Source organism: Sus scrofa, chromosome 13 (assembly GCF_054392235.1).
Source record: "Sus scrofa isolate SSC_HxYL_T2T_F1_AM1 chromosome 13, Sscrofa_HxYL_maternal_Yorkshire_Landrace_v2.0, whole genome shotgun sequence".
NCBI classification, from domain to species: Eukaryota; Metazoa; Chordata; class Mammalia; order Artiodactyla; family Suidae; genus Sus; species Sus scrofa.
This window is the reverse complement of record NC_139395.1, coordinates 153,524,086-153,542,385: the sequence shown is the minus strand read 5'-3', so window position 1 is coordinate 153,542,385 and position 18,300 is coordinate 153,524,086. Positions and strand designations below refer to the sequence as shown.

The 18,300-nt window shown below is 37.5% G+C and overlaps 2 protein-coding genes across 7 annotated transcripts in view; one reads left to right on the top strand and one right to left on the bottom strand.

Moving 5' to 3' along the window:
• GOLGB1 (golgin B1) overlaps positions 1–18,300 on the bottom strand; it is a 92,461-nt gene that overhangs the window by 64,002 nt on the left and 10,159 nt on the right. For all 6 annotated transcript variants that reach the window (XR_014824696.1, XM_084991079.1, XM_084991081.1 and 3 more), the window contains 5 exons: positions 11,771–11,865; positions 9,756–9,908; positions 9,398–9,550; positions 7,263–7,391; positions 1,661–1,777 (listed from right to left, as the gene is read on the bottom strand). Coding sequence is in view for 5 of the 6 variants with exons in the window: in XM_084991079.1 (XP_084847205.1) it covers positions 1,661–1,777; positions 7,263–7,391; positions 9,398–9,550; positions 9,756–9,908; positions 11,771–11,863 (645 nt within the window). In the remaining variant the exon portion in view is untranslated. The remainder of the gene's footprint in view (positions 1–1,660; positions 1,778–7,262; positions 7,392–9,397; positions 9,551–9,755; positions 9,909–11,770; positions 11,866–18,300) is intronic.
• Positions 3,095–3,267, top strand: STMP1 (short transmembrane mitochondrial protein 1). The gene has a single exon (XM_084991120.1). The coding sequence runs from the start codon at positions 3,105–3,107 to the stop codon at positions 3,246–3,248; it is 144 nt and encodes a 47-aa protein (XP_084847246.1). The 5' UTR covers positions 3,095–3,104; the 3' UTR covers positions 3,249–3,267.

Here is an 18,300-nt window from a genome sequence, read left to right as displayed (position 1 = left end):
GTTAACCACTAAGCCACGACGGGAACTCCTGGATCCTTAACACACTGAGAAAGGCCAGGGATTGAAGACTATGTTGGGTTCTTAACCTGTAGAGCCATTATGGGAACTCCTTAAAGCTTTTTTTTTCCTTTCTTTTTACGGCCACATCTGTGGCACATGAAAGCTCTCAGGCTAGCGGTCAAATCAGAGCTGTAGCTGCTGGCCTCAGCCACAACCACAGCAATGCAGGACCTGAGCTGCGTCTACAATCTACAGCACAGCTCACTGCAAGGCCAGATACTTAACCCACTAAGTGGGGCCAGGGATCAAACTGGCATCCTCAAGGACACTTGTCAGGTTCATTACTGCTGTGCCACAATGGGAACTCCTGTAACTCCCTAAATCTTAACTTTTCCATGTAACCTTTCTTATTACATACATAGACACCTCCTTCACCTCTCAAAATACTTTTGGTTTGTATTACTGCTTACTATCCACATTCTGAATGACTTGTATTATGATGAATCTGTCAATACATTTATGTGTGTGTGTATACTTGGCTTTCCATGTTTTAAGCTGCTTGGTAAAAATATTTTGTATTTCTCCACCTACAAATCGTTTGTACATAAAAAGGACACAATACAAGCTGGTAGGTAAAACTAAGGATTTTAGGATATACAGTTTTAAATGTATACACTGCAGTAGGCCATCCGCAGTCAGAGCACACCACTAATACTACAAGTTATTGATAAAGCAAACACCACACACCCAATGGATAAGAGGCACTTCAGGGAAAACAAGGTTTCTTGAGAAAAAAGCACTTCCAAAGGAAAAATATGAAACTGGAAATTTAGAAAAATATAGAGAAAGAGTTGAGGATGCCAGTCCAAACAGTCTCTCCCTGGTAGCAGAAATAAATATGAAGAAGAAAGTCACATACTGGTGCCTTTTAACAATGAATCGCAAAACCTATACCACTTTCTCTTTACATAATCCCTAAGTAATCTTCTGACTATAGTTTAACTTCCCCTTAAGATTTTACTACGGAGAAAGAATGGACCTAATCATTTGCATTTTTTTTTTTTTTTTTGTCTTTTTGCCTTTTCTAGGGCCACTTCCCATGGCACATGGAGGTTCCCAGGCAAGGGGTCTAATGGGAGCCATAGCCACTGGCCTATGCCACAGCCACAGCAACGCGGGATCCGAGCCGCGTCTGCGACCCACACCACAGCTCACAGCATCGCCGGATCCTTAACCCACTGAGCAAGGCCAGAGATCGAACCCACAAAATCATGGTCCCTAGTCGGATTCGTTAACCACTGTGGCACGACAGGAACTCCTCATTTGCATTTCTTTTGGTTTATCTAACGGTCTCTTTTGAACTTGGCATAACCCATTCCTCCCTAAAAGACTGAGTCTTTGTGTACTATTAAAATGAAGTTGCTGGGCCCGCAGAACTAAGAAACAGCCATCAGTTAGGCTATGGTGTATCATCAAGGTACATAAACACTTTTAATTTCTTCTACTACCACACCCTTCTAATTTCTACTGTATCATTCCAGCTATTATACTTTCATCTACTCAAGTTTTAAAAATAGATTATCTGAACTGACTTGTCATGTAATAACCTTAGGCTTTCATGATTCTTTATTCTAATTGTTGTAAGGTAACTTCCACCTACCTGAGCAGCTTGCTCTGCTTGCGTCTGGCTGAGCTGGGTCTGCAAGGTGCTAATAAGTTCCTCCTTCTCTTGGAGCTGCTTCTTCATCGTGAAAAATTCTTCCATCTCTGCTGAACTCTTAGCAAAATGAAGACACAGAAGGAAAAAAGTATTTAAGCAAAGAATTAGCACTTTTAATTCTTTGACCTCCCTCTCTCATTTGCCCTAAAAAACCTACCAATACCCTTCTATTTTCCACTGAACACTAAAGGGGATTACATGTACCATGGTTTTTTTTTTTTTTTTTTTTTTGAAAAATTAATTATCAAAAGTACTCGTCAAAGGAAAACAAAAATAACAGCAGCAGTCTTTGAATTTCTCTGAATCCTCACACAGAAATAAATAGTACAACTAGATAATAAAACCAAAACCTCACACACAATATTTACAATAAAATTAGGAAGGTAGTCCTACAAACCTCAAAATACAAGTAAGTAAGGACAAACCACCCAAAAGGCATAGGACCTGCATGGTATTAGAGTCTGTGCAGTAGGAAGAAGGCAGCAACAGTGTAACATCCGATGGCCCTGAGAACAGGAAAACCCCAAAATAGCCAATAAGTTCTCAGTGGAAAGTATATTTGGCCAATCTTAGAACAGCAGCTTAAAATGGCAGGGCTTCCCTGTTCTCCAGTACTGGTTGAGTACGAGAGGTCCACAGTAAAAACAGAGGCTAGAATAATCTAGGCCCTCTGAACTCTCAAAACTAACACAATACTGGGCTGCCTTCCAAGACACGGACTGCACTAAGAAACTTCTAGTGTGAAATAGAAATTAGGCAGAACAGGGATAACAGCAATAGAGGAAAAACAAGGGCTACACACATGTATAATTTATTATCAGCTAGCCACATGTGGCTATCAAGGGCTTGAAATATGCCTAATATAAATAAGAAATGTAATCATTAATATTATTTAATTTTAATTAAGTACAAATTATTTTTCCATTAAATGAAACTACATTTTAGCCTGACTATATTTTATTTTAACTGTGGCATCATGTAAGATACTGCTGAATTGTTGTGCAAGTAACAAGTGTGCTTGTTGTTCCTCATGTTAAAATAAACCAACCAGCTATCTAGCCAGTATTAATAGATTGGTTCAGTTTAAATGATTTTTTCCTACACACTTATGTAAGACTTAATGTATTTATTTATTTGCATACTTTAAGCAGAGAGCATGAGGAACAGTTGATATCTATGTAAATCATAATTGGTAATTAAATTAAAAGATAAATACTTATTATTTTAATTGAATAATTTATCTGTTTCAAAAAATAAATACAGACACATTTTTAAGTTTCAAATAAAGGTGTCAAGTCTGCCCGTCACACCGCGGGAGGCAGCCTGGGACGGCCCACGGAGCCGCAGCCACCCATCCACCCATCGCTCCCTCCCGGCGGACATCATGCTCCAGTTCCTGCTTGGATTTAATCTCGGCAACGTGGTTGGAATGTATCTGGCTCAGAACTATGCCATACCAAACCTGGCTAAAAAACTTGAAGATATTAAAAAGGACCTGGATGCCAAGAAGAAACCCCCTAGTTCATGAGGGTGACTCCAGCCCTGCCTTCTGGATTCTACTGTTGTTGAGGGCCTCCTTTACTGTCTGAACCAAAAGCTTTTGTTTTAATCTCCAGCCTCAGCAGTTTTCTTCACTGTGTTGCTTTAGAGCACAAATGGGGCCACAAGTTAAGAACTACCCTTAATTTTCCAACAGCATCACTTCTTCCCTTCCTCCTTCCAGCCACTTGGGAGGCCCTGAAACTGGAATTATGGTGCTAGATTAGTAAACATGACCTTTAATTAGTAGTCTCTCCCTTATTCTTTGGGACTTCTATTACCTTTTTTCAAAAGAATAACTGACAAATTTTGTATAGCTGATGAGATATAAATAATGCTGATTTTACATTCTAGCAATTATATAATGGGTAGTTAAACATTTGGTATTAAATTATGTTACTTCAAAATGAAACAGTGTCCTGAGAACCTTGTCAAGAACTAGAAATTTAAAAATATTTAAAATAATGGCCATTGTCCTCAATAGAATTCCTAGTCTAATATGCATGTTGTTTCTTAATGATGTATTTGATTTGGTTCTTTTCCCTCGTAAGAATCATACTTTATAGGATAACAGGTGCATGTGACATTACCTGGTAGAAAAATGAGAAGTTGATTATAAAAATAAATAAATAAATAAAATAAAGGTGTACTTGCAACTGACAAGGGCGTAACATCCAAAATATGTAAATAATTCATATAACTCAACAACAACAAAAACAAACAACTCAATAGAAAAATGGGCAGAAGATCTAAATAGACATTTCTTCAAAGAAGATATTTGGATTGCCAGCAGGCACATGAAAAAATGCTCAGGATCACTAATTATTAGAGAAATGCAAATCAAAACTTCAATGAGGTACCACCTCACAGTGTCAGAATGGCCATCATTAATAAGTCTACAAATAACAAATGCTGGAGAGGGTGTGGGGAAAAGGGAACCCTCCTACACTGCTGGTGGGAATGTCAACTGGTACAACCACTATGGAAAACAGTCTGGAGGTTTCTCAGAAAACTAGATACAGAACTACCATGTGATCCAGCAATCCCACTCCTGGGCATATATCTGCACAAAAATACAATTCAAAAAGATACATGCTGCCATGTGTTCACAGCAGCACGTTTCACAATAGTCAAGACATGGAAGCAACCTAAATGTCCATCAACAGATGAATGGAATAAGAAGATGTGGTATACTACTCAGCCATAAAAAAGAGCAAAATAATGCCTTTGCAGCAACATGGATGCAACTAGAGATTATCATACTAAGTAAAGTAAGTTCAGAAAGAGGAAGAAAAGTAAATACCATAAGATATCACTTATATGTGGAATCTAAAGTATGGCACAAATGAACCTATCTACAAAACAGAAACAGACTCACGGACATAGAAAACAGACTTGTGGTTGCCAAGAGGGAGGGGGCAGGGAGTGGGATGGATTGGGGTTAGGAGATTCAAATTATCACATTTAGAATGGAAAGCAATAAGGTCCTACTGTATAGCACAGGGAACTATATCCAATCTATTGAGATAAACCGTGATGGAAGATAATATAAGAAAAGGAGTGTGTGTGTGTGTGTGTGTGTGTGTGTGTGTGTGTGTTTACGACTGGGTCACTTTGCTCTACAGCAGAAATTGGCACTACACTGTAAATCAACTATACTTTAATTAAAAAAAAGAAAGTAGGAGTTCCTATTGTGGTACAGCAGAAAGGAATCCATCTGGTAACCATGAGTCTGCAAGTTCAACCCCTGGCCTCCCTCAGTGGGTAAAGAATCTGGCATTGCTGTGAGCTATGGTGTAGGTCACAGATACAGCTTGGATCCTGTGCTGCTGTGGCTGTGGCGTAGGCCAGCGGCTGTAGCTCCAATTCTACCCCTGGCCTGGGAACCTCCATATGCCACAGGTGTAGCCCTAAAAAGAGAAAAGACAAAAAAAAAAAAAAAAAAAAAAAGAAAGAAAGAAAAAGAAGGCAAATAAAATAAAAGTGTGGAGTTCCCGTCGTGGCACAGTGGTTAACGAATCCGACTAGGAACCATGAGGTTGCGGGTTCGGTCCCTGCCCTTGCTCAGTGGGTTAACGATCCGGCGTTGCCGTCAGCTGTGGTGTAGGTTGCAGACGCGGCTCGGATCCCGCGTTGCTGTGGCTCTGGCGTAGGCCAGTGGCTACAGCTCCAATTGGACCCCTAGCCTGGGAACCTCCATATGCCGTGGGAGCGGCCCAAAGAAATAGCAAAAAAATAAAAATAAAAAAAATAAAAGTGTACTACTGATTCATAGTTCATTCCTTTTTATTCCTAAGTAGTATTCTACTGTGTAGATATTTCACAGTTTGTTTAAATACTCTCCTGCTCATAGACATATGAGTTGTTTCTAGCTATTGGTTATTACAAGCAAAGCTGCTATGAACATGCATATACAAGTCTTTAAGAAGACATTTGCTTTCATTTCTCACAGATGTAGTTTATGAATTTATTTTCTCAACTGGGAATTTTATGAAATCTAAACACAGATGAAGTATTTTCAATGAAAATTTAGCATTCAAATTGGGATATAATATGAAATACATAATTTCAGACTTACTACAGAAAAAAGAATGTAAATTAGCACAAAAATATTTTTTATATTAATCTTAAAAGCATATTTTAAAAAAATTGGACTAAATGAAGTATATTATTAAAATTAATTTTACCTGTTTCTTCTTTAGCTTTTGTAATGCAGCTGCTAAAAAATTTAAAATTATACATGTGGCTCACATTATATTTCTATCAGACAATATTTGTAGAGACCACAGTGAAGAACAGGGAGAACAAGGCCAGGAAATCTCAGAAATCCACCTGCTATATATTTGAATACAACACAAAAAACAACAAAAGAGCGAAGTCTGTTAAATAAAAAAAGTTTTCCTGAACCAGGCCTCCTCCTGAAAGTTTAGGAAAATTAATTTCATACAAAAATAAGAAACACAAAAGGATGGAAATCTTGTGAAATTAGATTGTAATGATCATTATACAACTACAGATGTGATAAATTCATTTGAGTAATAAAAAAATGAAACAAAATTTTAAAAAAATTTTAAAAAATTAAAAAATAAGAAACACAAAAGGATCAAGGTCAAATCCCATGCAAAGTTAATGTAAAAAAAAAAAGAAGAAAACTAAGGTGCTGGTGATAAAAGCATACCATAGGCATGCTCAAAAAAGATTTGAACAGGTGTTTAAAAAAATTAAGAAAATTATACAAGACATGAAAGAACAAAAATTAGAAAATCAGAATTAAAAAACTCTGAAAGGAGGTGACAGAATTTAAGAAGAATTTGGTTCCTCTGAATCAAAATGAATTCTAAGGAGCTCCTTGGTAGATCAGCAGGTTAAGAATTGGTATTGTCACTGCTGTGGCTCTGGTTACTGCTGTGGCATAAGTTTGATCCCTGGCCTAGGAACTCTTGAATGCTGTGAGCATGGCCAGAAAAAAACCAACAAAAAACAAAATGAATTCTGAAAATTCATGTCAGAAAAGAAGACAAAACAAGCAGGAACATAAAAGCAAATAAACACAAAATAGAATGCCTTAAATAAAATAAGGGGGATAAAAGAAGAAACTTTTTAAAATGAAGATATTAAAAAGGAACTGAGAGGAACTGACAAATATTGAAGATAATGAAAGATGGAACATAGAGATAATAGAAGTCCCTAAACAACAGACAAAATACTACAAGCTATATAATTTAAGAAAACTCTCCTAAGTAAAAATGTGTCAAACCATACTGGGTATCTACAAATACCAACCATGGGTGACAAACATCAATGCACAATCTAGTAAAATCACTACACTTAGGGGGTAAGGAAGGAAAGGAGGAGAGATAAGGGAAGGGAAAAAGGAAGAAAATTGGTGGCTACACAGATAAATATCCATTGGGCATCTAGCAAAATGTATTCGTTGTATAATAATCCATTGGGCTTTAGTGATCTGTTAACTTAATGATTATGAGGTGACTTACACCCTTACCTTTGTAGACTGCTCTGCCTGTGCCTGGGTAAGTTGGGCTTGCAAACTGCTAATTAGTGCCTCCTTCTCCTGGAGTTTATGTTTTATCTTTTCTACTTCCATCTCTTCTTCTGTAGAACTCTTGTCATGCTGAAAATGCAGACGATAAAGTCATTTATTTAAGAGAATCTAATTTGCCCTATAAAACCATTTGATTTTAGTGTTACCCAACTAACGGGAGCAAGAAATAACACCTGACCTGACAATAAGGAAGGGATTTTAGAGTCTTCCAGTTTCAGTATGGCCAAGCAGCTCCTTTTAGACCCATTCTCCCTCAGATAACCACTATAAACTCTGGGTAAGATAGACAGCTATAAAGCTATTTGAAAATGTGGGAGAACAACAAGAAGGTACTAGAGGGGAGTGGATAGCTGGAAGAAATGACACCAAGTTTCCCACTTTTATGGTTTTTAGTCTGAGGGCAAAACCAGTCAGTGTTATATTGGACTAAAACTTAAAATCCATAGTCTCGCTGCCTTGAACTGGAGGACAGAATTCAGGAAAACACAGCTGCTAAGTGAGGGGCAAAACATCACAAAAAAGGCAGCAGTTGGAGGATTCAAATCTTTCAATAGCCTTTTTCCCCCCAAAACTCTCCCTTAGACTGAGCTAGATTCTGCCTCCCAACTGAATTCACCACTACTGCCTCCCAGCAAAATGAACATAGTCTGCTTATTGGAAGTCTACAGAATAATTTTATACTTTCTTCCACATAATAGTCAGTCAAGCATCTAAGGGGTGCCATCATTTCTTCAACTATATTTTCCATAGAATATCAAGCTCTATAATGGGTATACAATAGTTTTATAAGGGGTGCTGTGACTGATGGCTGGAATTAGGAATCATTTATTCCATCTCTTTTATTTAACAGAGGAAGGAAATGAAGCTGTAAGATGTTGATTTGTTTAAGGTCTCGGAGCTTAAAAGAAAAGGCAGAGCATAAAATGGATAATTTTAAAATCTAACAACACAGCAGAAGGAAAAGTTAGAAGAAACAAAATCACATGGGGAGAGATGTTGATGCTACCACAGGCATGGGAAGAAAGAATTATGAGAGGAAAAAACAAAAAGAAAAGAAGACCAGATGAAGACATTATTTGAGAATAAGAAAAGCTTCTAAAATAAGCTTTGAGAAGTTAAATAAGGCTACAAATGCAGAAAAAGTAATATCTTCTGAGCATTAGACCCAGTAATATCTTCTGAGCATTAGACCCATGGTACTAGTGAGCCAACTAGTGATCCCAAGGGTTGTACCTAAAGAAGTGATTAAAATCTCATTTCCCAAGAACTGAAAACATTATGAATAAGACTAGTGGGTCAAAAAATAAAAGAGTGAAATCTAAAAAAATTAAAAGATTTCTTACGTACGGTGACATCTGTAATATACACACGTGACGTGCTGCCTCTCTCTATTCCGTACCAAACTCCCCAAACACTAAAGTTTCTTGTTCTCTAAATGGCTGGCTGAATGTGAGTTTAACCACAGACGAAAGGTATTAAGTACAAGAACTGGGACAATGCTCTATTCCTCAAAAGGCACCATTTCGCTTATTCCTCTCTCCATCCTCAACCTTAAAGTGTTTCGTTGGTGGCAGTCATAAACCTAGAGGTATCCTTTACCACAACCCAAAGTAATCCAGCTGACTAAACCCACACACAATGCATGAACCTTTAATGTACTCTCACCCGGCTGAATGAAGACAAAGGATATTCTGTATCCAGTCACTGAACCAAAAAATTTCAGAGCTGGGAGAAACCCTAGAGATGATCTAGTGTGATCTTCTAATCACTGATGAAACTCCTCCAAAAGCTATGTCTCTCACATCCAAATGCCTCACTTCAATATTTATTTCTTCCTATTAGCCTTTTTAATTCCCTGAAAGTCCAGGTCACAACTGATCTTTAATTTCCATGTTTTCTGTTGCCTTTTATTCTGTGTTTGGCCCATAACCCAGCTAGACTGCAAGCTCAATAAGAAAGGACAGCATTTAGTGCTCCATTACTTTAGCATCACACATTTTTGTGATTAGTGAAGATCTGCTGTAATGAGAGGCTTTTTCTGCTCAGAAAATGTATATTCTACCCAGTCACTGTACCTTAGAAAGTTGCTCCTCTGACTGAGATTCTGCAGATACAACTGACCCTCCTTGTGCCTTCATCTCTTCTATGTGTTTGTTCAAAGATGTTAATTTGGCCTTGGCGTGAAGTTTTAGTTTTTTTATTTTGTTATCAGCAGCTTTTCTTTCTTCCTGTCAGAGAACAAAGATGGTAAATATACAAATATATATTCATCACTTATCCAACAGATAATAAAAAGCTATTCTCAGTAGGCATCATCTAACTGTATTAAGGAAGTAAGAATCAGATTCTCTGAAAATCTAAGCGCAGAGAAAAACCTAAGTGTGATGCCTGTCTTTTATCACATGCTTGGCATGAAAGGAGAGAAACATTTACCTGCAGAACTTCATCCTTCTGCTGCAGTTGAGCATCCTTCTGTCTAATGATTTCTTTTAGTTCTACCACCAACTGCTCAGCATAAGCCAGGCGCTCCAGAACATCCTCTTGTGTTCTATCATTAAATTCCATGTCAGATTCTTGGGGTAATTCCTAGTATTGAGACAAAAAGTTGCCAATGCGTGAGGGAAAAGGTATTAACTTCCAAAGAGAAATTCCTTCATTCCAACATCATCTTCTCTCTTGCCCAACTCATATCCTTTCCAGGGAGATAAGGGCTCAAGAGCAAGACATGGGATGGAGGAAAGGAGGGGCCTTAGGTATCAGGAATGTGGCTTGGCTTATGTAAAATCTTGCAGTGTATTGCTATAAAACCCGGGGACTGAATTTCCAGGGCTGTGGAAGTCCTCTAGAGATGTTGCTTGGACGTTAGTAGAAGGGCTGCTGGGAGGGGCTGAGAGGTGTGGAAAGGAAGGGGTGCGGAAGGTGCAGAGGGTGGGGGAAGAGGGGTGGGGAGGGAATGAGAACCAAGTGAGCGTGTGTGTACATCGTAAGGCATCTAAGGCTGTGCAAGGGTGGATAGAGACATGCTCATACTTATCTGGCAGGAAAAATAAAAATTAAAAATTAAAATTTTCAAAGAAACCTTTTCAGTGATAATTATTACCCAATAATTATTATTATCCAGTAAATACTATCGTAGTCATTGCAATATATATTAAGTACTCCGTAAATGTGAACCATTTTACAAACATTACCTCATTCATAGTCTTACACTAATTTTATCAAAGAGAAAAACAAAGGGAAGCAAAAAAAAAAAAAAAAAAAAAAACAAACCCACAAAATGTTTAGTAGAAGAGCCCAAAATTTAAAATTAAGAAAGTAGTTGAATATAGAGTTCCCGTCGTGGCTCAGTGGAAATGAATCTGACTAGCATCCATGAGGATGCAGGTTCGATCCCTGGCCTCACTCAGTGGGTTAAGGATCTGGTGTTGCTGTGGCTGTGGTGTAGGCCGGCAGCTTCAGCTCTGATTTGACCCCTAGCCTGGGAACCTCCACATGCCACCAGTGCGGCCCTAATAAGACAAAAAAAAAAAAAAGAAAGCAATTGAATAAAATTCTCTTAACCACAAGGCAATACTGCTTGCCTTTTCAGAAAGTGAAAGGACATTTTTTTTTTGGCTGCACCACTCCCCAATGCCCAGCATATGGGAGTTCTGGGCCAGGGATCAAACCCCAGCCACAGCAGTGACAACACAAGATTCTTTTTTTTTTTTTTTTGGTCTTTTTGCTATTTCTTTGGGCCGCTCCCGTGGCATATGGAGGTTCCCAGGCTAGGGGTTGAATCAGAGCTGTAGCTGCCAGCCTACGCCAGAGCCACAGCAACGCAGGATCCAAACCATGTCTGCAACCAACACCACAGCTCACGGCAACACCGGATCGTTAACCCACTGAGCAAGGGCAGGGATCGAACCCACAACTTCATGTTTCCCAGTAGGATTCATTAACCACTGTGCCACGACGGGAACTCTGAACACAAGATTCTTAACCCCCTAGGCCACTGGGGAACTCCACAAAGAAGACTTTTTGATTCCTATGTAACCTTCAAAAAATATAATACAAATTCTAAGAGAAGTGATAGATGAATCTACAACATCAGATAGTCTCAAACCTGAAAGGTGCTCCAGTTCCACCATTTGTCATTTCAAATCTTTCCTATGGAATAGAAATATACACTAGAGCAGTTAAAACAATCTAGCACTAAACAAGGCCCAGGGGGACGAAAGAGGACAATCCTCCTCATTTCATCCAGGACTGGATTCCCATCACTATGGCTCAGAAGCTACGAACTTACAGGAAAAGGATCATTTATTTATAAAGTCTCAATATTTTTCCTAATTTCCCTTCTACTTAGGACAAGGGAGCCTACTCATACCTTTCTGTCTTAAATTCTTGTCCTCAGAAAAACACAGAATATATGTCTCAACAGTATAGTTCAGAACAGAGTTACTCACAGGTTCTAAAGAAGTCCTCATATTCTCAGCAGTGTCATCTCCTGATAACTCATGCAAAACAACATTTGCTAATCCTGACAATCGGCTCAGCATTTCTGCAAGAAAAGAAGATGAAAGAGTCAGTAAAATGGATTTAGGCTTCTCCCATAATGAAGTATCATCTATAAGTGAAATACAAAACTGTGCAGGTGATATATATTATACACACACTACAGCATGATGAGATCTTTAAAAAGGCGTTGGAGTATGTACAGTATAGGGAAACACATTGTTCTTTTCCATGGCAACTGCGCAGAGATTTTAATCACCAGCACTAATATTTTTAAATGAAATACAATACATAACTGCTTAGTGGAAAATCACACACCTTACAGGTTATCATTAATGCCTTTTCTTTCACTATAATTTCATTTATAAACATGGACTTCTTACTATTCCTTCCCCTACTAGATTACTGTCTCTCCTACTTTGTCAAATATATCCCATGATTCAGCAAAATTTTTCTTTTTATGTGCCTCATGAACCCCATTCTTTTTTTTTTTTGCCATTTCTTGGGCCGCTGCCGTGGCACATGGAGTTTCCCAGGCTAGGGGTCTAACCGGAGCTGCAGACACCAGCCTACGCCAGAGCCACAGCAACATGAGATCCGAGCCGCGTCTGTGACCTACACCACAGCTCATGGCAATGCTGGATCCTTAACCCACTGAGCAAGGCCAGGGATCAAACCCGCAACCTCATGGTTCCTAGGTGGATTCGTTAACCACTGAGCCATGAAGGGAACTCCATGAACCCCATTCTTTTAGGAAGCTTTCTTAATAAACCATGTGGTTTCACTAAAATTTAAATGTAATCCCTGTTTAAAAGGTATAGCATTAAATGTGTATAGCATTAAATGCATATATAGAAAGACTAAAATCAGCAACCTACCCTTCATTGTATGATACTGGAAAAAGAATAGCAAATTAAAACAAATATAAGTAAGGAAAAAAATTTTCCATTAGAGCAGAAATTAATAAAATTTAAAATAGAAAAATTGAGAAAATCAGTAAAACCAAAAGTTGGTTCTCTGAAAAGATGAGTAAAATGTATAAAATTCAGTCAAGCTGACCAACAAAAAAGACAAAAGATGCAAATTGTCAACATTAGATATGAAAGAGGAGACATCACTACTGACACACTTACATAAAAAGTAATAAAGGAACTAAAAATAACTCTATGCCTATAAATTCATCAACAGAGATGAAATGGGCCAACCCCTTAAGATACAAGCCACCAAAACTCACTGATAACCTGAACACACACACACATGCGCACAAACATACACACACCCTCTTTCTGTCTCTTCCTTTTTCCTTCTTTATTTAGTTAGTCATTCAAATCAGTGTTACTTGCCAGTTCATAAACTCCTTGAAAGTGAGAATATTAATGTTTTGATAGGAAAAGTCAAAATAAACTGGACTGTGCATAGTATTAAGTGTAAGTGATTATGCTAAATTTTATGCTTAGTGACAAAATAGTATCTGGCTTTTAAAACCCTCAGCAGGGGAAGTTCCCGTCGTGGCGCAGTGGTTAACGAATCCGACTAGGAACCATGAGGTTGCAGGTTTGGTCCCTGGCCTTGCTCAGTGGGTTAACGATCCGGCGTTGCCGTGAGCTGTGGTGTAGGTTGCAGACGCGGCTCGGATCCCGCGTTGCTGTGGCTCTGGCGTAGGCCAGTGGCTACAGCTCCGATTGGACCCCTAGCCTGGGAACCTCCATATGCCACGGGAGCGGCCCAAAGAAATAGCAAAAAAAAAAAAAAAAAAAAAAAAAAAAAAAAAAAAAAAAAAACCCTCAGCAGGGAGAAATGTAAAAGCTATTGTATAAAACAGGCACTTGAATAAAACTAGTCTCTGCTACAGTTTTCTTCTACTCAGAGCAGTAACAGTGTTTAGGGCATCCATAAAGACAGAAGTGGGAAGACCTTTGTTCCTACAACAGGTTACCTGGATAAGTGGTATATAGTATTTGGAAAAGATGTGGAAAACAGAAAAGGAAAAAAAGAGAACCACTCCCAGGACAATACATAACTACATGTATAACCACTAAAATGGCAATGTAAAGTCATATACAAGTACAGAGACACATAATAACCACTCATTCAAGCTATGAGACTCCAATCTACAGTTGCTAAAAAAAAAAAAAAAAATCACAATGCACCAAGACACATATTCTAAACTTTCTTTTCAACTCTAGAGAGTCAATTTGCTATAGTAACTATTAATGAAGGAGATGAACACCATAACTAAAGAGCCTTTATTAGGCGTAGAAAGTTGCACACATCAAAGAAAATCATAATAAACCCAACTTATCAAACAGACTCATTTTATCTTCAGATTTTTCAGACCCTATTGGGAACAAGCAAAAAACAAAACAAAAAATAACCAACTGAGAGGACTCTGAGAAGATGGTAGCAGCAGATAACATAGCTTTTGGATCTTCTTAAATTTCCACATAAAAACAGACAGAACAATCAGATAAAGTCAAAAACCCATGGACGGTCTTTACACAAAATAAAAATAAAAAACAAATAATGTGACAAAGTTTCCCACAAGCACCAAAACAAACAAGAATGTAGAAAAAACATCAATGGTCACAAGCTGTGTATGTCACTGTCCTTCCCTCTTCCCTGTCATTGCAGGAAGAAGAGGGAAGGAATGGGTGGCAGAATGTGCCACTCTAAAATATGCCACTTTGGTATAAGAATTATTTTGAGCCAAAGGCACTTGAAAAACAGCAGCTACAAGAAGGGTGTGCTGACATCTCCTTTTTCTTACCAAAAGCAAGAAGTAAAACACCCATATGGAAGGTATTCTCTCTATACCAGAAAGAAATTAACATTCTTATCTCCAGGGATGGGAGGTGACGCAGAAAGAAATCTGTACAAATACATCTTGTAAACTAAACTTATCTTCCTAGTCACTTCTCCATGATTAATGCCCTCCACGTCTTATTTCATTTTCACAATTTACTACTCTTTGTCCAACTCAATGAATAAATGTTAGAGTCTAACTGATCCTTTGGGTCTTCATTTCCTTACAAGTGCTCCCATGTCATATAAAACTGACATTAATCTGCATGCTTTTCTTCTGTTAATCTGTCTTGTATCAATTTAAATCTCAGGCCCAGACAATTCTCAATTTAACTCTAAGAGGGTAGTGGCAAAATTTTGCCTCCCCTATAGAAGCTATGAGAGTGCAACAGACCTAACTAACACCAAGAGAACCACAAAAAATCCCGAAGGTATTCACTGGAAAATGTGCCAAGCCAATTAGAGAAGAGCAGCTGGAAGACAGAGATGTATCCCCATTCCAACAACAGGTAAGTACAAGAAGCCTGCAAAGTCTAAAGGGGTTAAGGCAGTCTAGGCCATATTAACTTTCCAATTGAAGATCCAAGGCTCATTTTCAGTGGTGCCTCCACTGAGGAGAATCTTCTGAGGGTAGAATGAAAATTCATCAAGACAGAATTAACAGAAACCAAAGGATGATCCATATAAAGAAAGAATAGGATGGTAAGAAAAGAGTCAGCTAGGAAAATCCAGCTGCCATGTATATGAACACTATTAAAAAACATAAGCAAGGCTCCGTGAAGTTAGAAAAGCTATTCGAAATAAGTACTCTTCTAAAAGTTCAGCAACAATAAAAAAAAAAAAAAAAAAAAAGATAACATAATGGTGAGCAGCCGAAAAGTTTCACAGTTAATCTCCACACAAAGTTATTATAAGGAAGGATCTGAGCTGCATCTGCAACCTACACCACAGCTCAAGGCAATGCCGGATCCTCAACCCACTAAGCAAGGCCAGGGACCAAACCCGCAACCTCATGATTCCTAGTCGGATTCGTTAACCACTGAGCCACAACAGGAACTCCTGAAAAGTATTGTGTTTCTATATACTAACAATGACCTAGCCAAAAAAAAAAAAAAAAAAAAATTAAGAAAACAACTTCATTTATAATAGCATCAAAAAATAATAATATAGTACTTAGGAATAAATTTAACGAAGGAGGTGAAAGAGCTGTACATTGAAAATTACAAAACATTGATGAAAGAGATTAAAGAAGACACAAATGGAAAGATATTCTGTGCTCATGGATTGGATGAATTAATATTGTTAAAATGTACACACCACTCAAAGCAATTGTACATATTCAATGCAATCCTTATCAAAATTCCATTGCTGTTTCTCACAGAAGTAGAAACAACAATATCCTAAAATCATATGGAATCACAAAAGACCCTAAATGACCAAGGCAATCTTGAGTTAGAATGAAGCTAGAGGTGTCTACTACTTGATTCCAGGATATACTACAAAGCTACAGGAATCAAAACAGTTGGACCTGCATACAAACAGACATATCTGCCAATGGAATAGAATAAAGAGCCTAGAAATAAATCCACACATTTACCATCAATTGATCATCAAAGAAGGTGCCCATAACACACAATGTGTGTCTCTTCAACAAATGGTATTGGGAAAACTGGATATCCACATGCAAAAGACAAAATCGGACTCTTATCTCACACCATATACAAAAATCAACTCCAACTGGGTTAAAGACTTAAATGCAAGACCTAAAATTGTAAAACCAGCAGAAGAAAATACAGAAAAAAAAGCCTTCTCAAGACCGGTCTGGGTAATATTTCTTCGATACAATCCCAAAAGTGCAGACAATGGAAGCAAAAACAGATAAAATGAGGTTCAATCAAACTACAAAGCTTCTGAACAGCAAAGGAAACAATGAACGGAATGAAAAGAAAACCTATGGAATGGAAGAAACTATTTGGAAACCACACATCTGATAAAGGACTAATATCCAAAATATATAAGAAACTCAAACAACTCATTAACAAGAAAACAATTCAGTTTTTAAATGAGCAAAGGATTTAGACATTTCTCAAAAGACATTCAATTAGCCAACAGTATGATAAATGCTCAACATCATTAAATATCAAGGGACTGCACAGAAAAATCATAATATCACCTAATACACATTAGAAAGACTATTATCAAAAAATAAAAGATAACAAGTATTGACCAGAATGTGGAGAAAAAGGAACTCTTTAACACTGTTGATGGGAATGTACATTGGTGCAGCCACTACGGAAAACAGCATGGAAGTTCCTCAAAAAACTAAAAATAAAACTACCATCTGACCCAGCAATTCCATTTCTGTGTATATATTCAAAGGAAAAAAAATTAGTATCTTGAAGAGATATCTATACATTCTGGTTCACTGCACCATTATTCACAACAGCTAAAATACAGAAGCAACCTAAGTGTCCACTGACAGATGAATGGATAAAGAAAATGTGGTATATTATTCAGCACTAAAAAAAGGTAAATTCAGTCATTTACAACAACATGGATGAACCAAAGGGACATTATGTTGACTGAAATAAGCCAGGTACAGAAAGACAAATACTGAATGATCTCATCTAAATATGGAAACTAAAAAAGTCAAACTCATTGAAGCAGAGAGTAGATGAGTGATTGCCAGGGTGTACAGGGTAGGGGAAATGGGAAGATATTTGTCAAAGGGTACAATGTTTTAATTATGCCATATGAATAAATTCTGGGATCTAATGTACAGCACGGTGACTACAGATAATAATACTGTATACTTGAAGTATACTAAGAGAGTGTATCTTAAATATTCTCACCACACACAGACACACACATACACGCACACACATATACAAAGTAAGGTTGGTAAATACATTAGCTTGACTATGCTAATCATTTAACAGTGTATACAATGTACATACTAATACATCACGTACACCTTAAATACATATATTTTTGTGACTTATACCTCAAAAAAGCTTAAATAATATCTACTTCCAAGTTTAACACCTACTTAACAAAAATTAATAGCTAAGTATTAATTCCTAAATGTACGCCAAGCATCTAACAATAATAGCAAAGCACAAACAGTAGGTACCTGACAGAGATGTGTATATTTACTTTTACAAAAGAAAAACTAAACTTTCATACTCCCAACTTTTTTTATAATGCCAACTCTGCTGAACACATCTATATGTAAGATACTATCTTTGTATGAATTAAAACAAATAAGTTCATCAATCATCTCCCATCAAAAACAGAAAACCCCAGAAATGAAGCAGAATCACAATAATTTAAAATTTTTAAAAATAATTTTGGAAATGAAAATGCAACTAAAAAGAATAACAAAGCATGCCTTAGAAAAAAAGAAAGTTGAAATGAAATTTCATTTTAAAAATCAAATAGAAATTAACCATACACCTAAAACTAACATAATACTGTAAATCAACCATACTTCCAATTTTTTAAAAATTAAAAAAGTGACCATAAACTAAACATGCATGTATTTTATGACCCAACAATTTTTTTGTTTGGTTTTTTGTCTCTTTAGGGCTGCATGTGGGGCATATGGAGGTTCCCAGGCTAGGGGTCCAATCGGAGCTGTAGCCACCGGCCTACGCCAGAGCCACAGCAACTCAGGATC